Raw genomic sequence first — 5,080 nt, 5'->3', positions numbered from 1 at the left:
AGAGAAAATTACATTTTATTCATTTAATGAACACATTTTGAACATTTTGAATTCTTGAAAAATAATAACAATGAATGTCTCTTTCAAATAAATTAAAAAGCTGAATTTAAATTGTGCATGCAGCAAACAAAAGGGAAAAATCCGTGAGCCGTCATCCTTATATCGCCTTGGGCTTTCAAAGTATGCAGCGGAGCCTTGACCTGAATATATAAAATAAATTTGGGGGAAAAGCACTGTGTCACTAAACAATGAAAATTAAATATTTGCAAAATATCTGCATAAATATTTATTTTACCTGGTTAATGGGACTTCTGCTCCTGAACCTCTGCGCACAGCTTCTGCAAATCGGGGCTGTACGAAGTCACTTTCATCTTTACGCAAGACTGTAAACTGTCATCTGTGAGCCGTAAGCGGTGTTTGTTTTTAATGCAGTTCATGGTGGAGAATAGCTGCTCACATACATATGTGGATCCGAAGATCGACAGGACTCCAAAGGCATATTTCTTCATGTTCGTGTAGGTGTCGGGGATGGCATTCCATGTTTCAAATATGAGTTTGTCCGGTCTCGGGAGGTTCTCAATATCACTCCATTTGTGATTCTGAGCAAGAGTGGCCTTCTGACGGGCAACATCTTCAAGGTCCTCTGTCAAGCGTTTGAATTTGGACACCCAAATGTCTCTGTCAGCTATGTCAGCCAGCTCCAGCTCCAGAGCAGGTTGACTTACACCTGCAAATGCAGTCACGTTTAGCAGGGATGGATCAATGGTCAGGGGAGTGACGGGGAAGGACAATGTGGTTTTTTCCTCTCTGAACTCACGGAATCGTTTACCAAACGACGCTTGCATTGTGGTGATTGCAGACTGCAAATACTCTGAATTGATCACTCCGTGAGCTTGTTTGAACTCCCTTAAAGAGGGGAAGTGAGACAGTGTGCCTCTCTGTAAATCTCTGGCTAAAACGGTCAGTTTGCGCTCAAACGCTAACACCTCCTCCAGCATGTGCAGCGCTGTGCCTCCTCTCCCCTGAAGCGTTGTGTTCAGCGTGTTTAGTTTCGCTGTCATGTCCACCATGAAGTGGAGTTTTTCCAGCCACTCTGGCTGTTCCAGCTCAGGAAAGGTGAGCCCTTTGCTGCTCATGAAAGTTTTCACCTCTCCCAGACATGCAGCAAAACGTTTCAGCACCTCTCCTCTGGACAGCCACCGGACTCTGTTATGCAGCAGGAGATCAGAGTATGCGCTCTCCACCTCATCCAGTAATGAACGGAACTGGCGGTGATTTAAACCTTTTGCCATTATTTTATTGACAATCTGAATAACAACATTCATGACCTCTGTGCATTCTGGAGGAAAACTTTGCGCGCACAATGCCTCTTGGTGCAGGATGCAATGAAAAGTCAGCAGCTTTCTATCCAGTGATTTCTGCAGCAAAGCCACAAAGCCCCTGTGCGCTCCAGTCATACTCGGTGCCCCATCGGTAGCCACAGACACGAGGTGGGTTGTTTTTATTTCTTTGGCTCGTAAACAATCAAGCACAGCCTCACAGATGTCCTCCCCCCGTGTCTGGCATTTTAGTGGTATCAGCTCAACCATTTCTTCCTGTGGTCCAGCAGAATTCACATATCGGAAGAACAGCGCTATTTGTTCAATGTCCGTTTTGTCTTTGGACTCATCACAGGCGATTGAGTACGCTGCTGCTGAATTGATGTCTTTGATTTGCTGTTTTGTGATATTTTCTGCCATTTTTATGGTTCTGTCTTTGACAGTCTTCGCAGAGAGAGGCATCTCTCTGATTTTCTGCACAATTTCGTCTTTTTTTTTAAAGTCCGCAAATAAGTGTTGTGAAATCTTAAGGAATGATTCTTTCATATATTCTCCATCTGTGAACGGTTTCCCATGCCTGCCTATTTCCTGAGCGGCCACAAAGCTTGCATATGTAGTTGAATTTGCAGACTTTACCCACTTCTTGAATTGATTTTTCGTCCGGTCAGCCTTCTGCATCAGTTCCGAAACAGCTTTTTTCCTCTCTTCTCCCTCTGGATATTTTTCAGCAAAGGCTCTGTGTGTATTGCTAAAATGTCTTGCGACATTTGACCGTTTATTGTTAGCCAGTTTTTCTCCACAAATTAGGCATACTGGTAGGCCACTCTCGCCCGAGGTAAATGCAAAGGAATCTGCCCAGGCATCATTGAATGTTCTATTTTCTTGAGATATTTTTCTTTTCTTACATTTCTCCATTGGCTTTGCCGGGGTTGAAAGTCGCTCAAAATAGACGCCGTTTCAGCGGGTATACCAGCTTCCGCAGTGTGACGTCTATTTTGAGCGACGAAAAAATGTCAAATGATTTAATTAATACTTTAATATTTCAAGATCACAATAATCTTCAAATTTAGAACTAAAAGAATATATAAACGAACACAAATAAAACACACTTCAATTAAATACAAAAAAAAATTTTTAGTAGTAATTTATTTTCCCAAGCCAATCAGAGCCGCATTATAAGGATGAAAGAGCCGCATGAGGCTCCGGAGCCGCGGGTTGCCGACTGCTGGTCTAGTGGTTAAAGAGATGAGAAATAAGAAGTGTACAATTATAGCTATAGACAACATAGTCGTGAATAAGCTCAGTTTGAGCACAGACCCTGGCCAGGGTGTAAATTTTAGCAGGAAAATTAGGAGCTGATAATAGAAATAATGAAGAGAAGCACACTTCCACGTATCGTATTGGGCACTTTGTGGCATGGAACACAGTAAGGATTGAGGCGTACCGTTGTGTGGAGGGCCTGGGGCTGAGCCGACAGTTTCGCTGGTACGTAGCAAGAGATACGCTGTTCAGATACGTACCCTGTGATTGCTCGTGTTCTGGTCGGATAATTCTGTCAGGGTCTTGCCAGCGAAACGCTGGGAAGAAGGTGGCAGGACTCTCCAAACGCGGACACAGGAAAATCAGTTTAACAAAGAGTGTTTATTGATTCACAATAGTGGAAGTCCAATCATCAATTAAGGCAAATATATCTATCTTAGCATTACATCCGTCGATAAATCAGGAGAAAACACAAAGCGCTGGCGGAGAAAAGCTAACACCAGGAAGGAGATAAACGACGGAACGAAAAGCGCTTGCACCGGCAAGGAAAAGGAAAAACGATCAACATAAATAGCTTGCCAAAAGGGCAAGAGGGAAAACCAATTGGAGAAAACGAGGAACAAAAAGAGACCGAGCAATAGCTGGCAAAACGTGGAACACAAAGAGATCCAAGAGCAAAAATGCATGAACAAGAGAACAATCGATACCAGGGTCATGAACGTGAGCAGTGCAGGAAAATTATCCGACGCCGGGCAGTCAGTGTAGGTGGCTTAAATAGTGTGTGTAATTAGTCAGTGGATGGATGTCAGGTGCGGCGCCGGTGGGCTGGTCTCCCACTCGTGATGACGCGGGCGGAGTCGGTTGTCGGAGGAGACGCCTCTGCTCAGCTGAGAAACATAAACAAAAGTGCACATGGCAGAGAGGTGACGAAAACAACAACAAAACAAGCGTGACCGGCACGGGTCACGACAACCGGGGGAAGCAGTTAATCCAGCAGCCGACGCATGCAGCTCCCATTGCGTCTGCTCTTTCCGTTTCCGCTGCTCCTTGGCCAGGTTCTGGTGACGCAGTGCCACAGCAGGCTTGTTGTCCGCACCTGCCGGTCAACAAGGTTACGTAACAGAAGTAGGGGTGGTTATAGACATGGGTTGTGAGTGGGACGTGCTTTTGCTGTGGGTTGTGGGGTTACTGGGTGATGAGCGGTCCAAACCGAGCCACTTCCTGAAATGTGCCATCCTGTGGTCCAGCGCCATGCCAGTCACAAAGAGCTCCACTAGCACGGGGCGCCACCGCTACCCCCTCCTCCGACAACGCTTCGATGGCTTCCAAACGCACAGTTGACGCCTCAAACCGATTGGGACCCCATTCCACGATAGGGGTGCCCGCGGAGCCTCAGCATTCAACGACCGGCAGGTCTTGGCATTCCGGTGACGATTGATGGACAACAGTTTTTGATGGTGGAACAAGATATTCCACGCTTTGCAAGCTTGATGAGCAACAATACTCTCATGCTTGTGGGACTCTTGAGATTGGCCGAGTCCCTGCCCTGGACCAAACCCGCACCTGTGAAACACTGGAATTCAAGTGGGACTGAATTTCCAGAAGGGACTGAATTTGACTGTGCACATCCGCCGGGGGAAGCATATGTTGTCCTCCGTTCCAGCAGATTAGGCAGCTCTGAGACCAGGGTGGTGTTTCAGCACCCATTACGAATTCCTCTGTTATGGAACATTTTCCGAATTTCTCGGCACTCTGGTAGACAATGAATGGGTCACTCTGAAGCGAAAGCTCTGTTTGCGTCTCTGCCAGAGGGGTCGTGGACCCGGGGTCTCACTGACGTTGTGCTCTGCTCCACAGCGTCTCCAATTTGTTTTTGCTATATCTGCGCCTTCCCCATTTGACAGAGTTAATGCCGGCACACCTTGGGGGCAAAGGGGGGCATTCCGGCCATAATGGCTGGGATGAGGACTGCACTGCTCTTGGTGCCCTCCACATCCTGGAATGGACTCTTTCCTGTGGAAAATGGATTTCATTGGCATCTCTGGTGCTCAATTTTTGTGTGGAGTGTGTCTGCTTGTTGTATTTCAGGTGAAGTGTAGATGGAGTTGGATGCAGACTGGAATCTCACTTGGAGCAAGCGACGAGGAGGACTCCTATGAGGGTCATAAGATGTGGACGTGATCATCTGAAACAATACTGTTTGCAAGAGCTCTTCGGTGACGAGGGCTTGGCAGCTCTCGAGCGACACTATGTCATCGGATTCTCTTGCTGGAGCGTGGCGTCAACTATGTTTTTGCATATCATTTGACTCGTGTTTGTATTTTGTGTGTTTGTTTCTTGTCCTATCATGCCTTTATCACGCTGTGGATTTATTCTGTTCTGTAACGGTGTTCCTTCATCCTACTTGCCTTGTGGATGCAGCTTCACTAGAAAGGTTCAGCGAAGCTTTGATGCCTCCAAATGGACTAAACTGGAAATTGTTAGTGTTACTGCCGGTTTGC

At 46.4% G+C, this 5,080-nt stretch overlaps 1 protein-coding gene across 1 annotated transcript; it reads right to left on the bottom strand.

Moving 5' to 3' along the window:
* Positions 1–299: 299 nt before the first annotated feature.
* Positions 300–1,739, bottom strand: LOC148342420 (general transcription factor II-I repeat domain-containing protein 2-like). The gene has a single exon (XM_088288173.1). The coding sequence runs from the start codon at positions 1,737–1,739 to the stop codon at positions 300–302; it is 1,440 nt and encodes a 479-aa protein (XP_088144299.1).
* Between the last annotated feature and the right edge of the window lie 3,341 nt (positions 1,740–5,080).

Source organism: Idiotropiscis lumnitzeri, chromosome 2 (genome assembly GCF_059441095.1).
Source record: "Idiotropiscis lumnitzeri isolate Australia: NSW breed Sydney's pygmy pipehorse chromosome 2, RoL_Ilum_1.0, whole genome shotgun sequence".
Classification (NCBI taxonomy): Eukaryota; Metazoa; Chordata; class Actinopteri; order Syngnathiformes; family Syngnathidae; genus Idiotropiscis; species Idiotropiscis lumnitzeri.
This window is presented reverse-complemented; position numbering and strand designations above follow the sequence as displayed.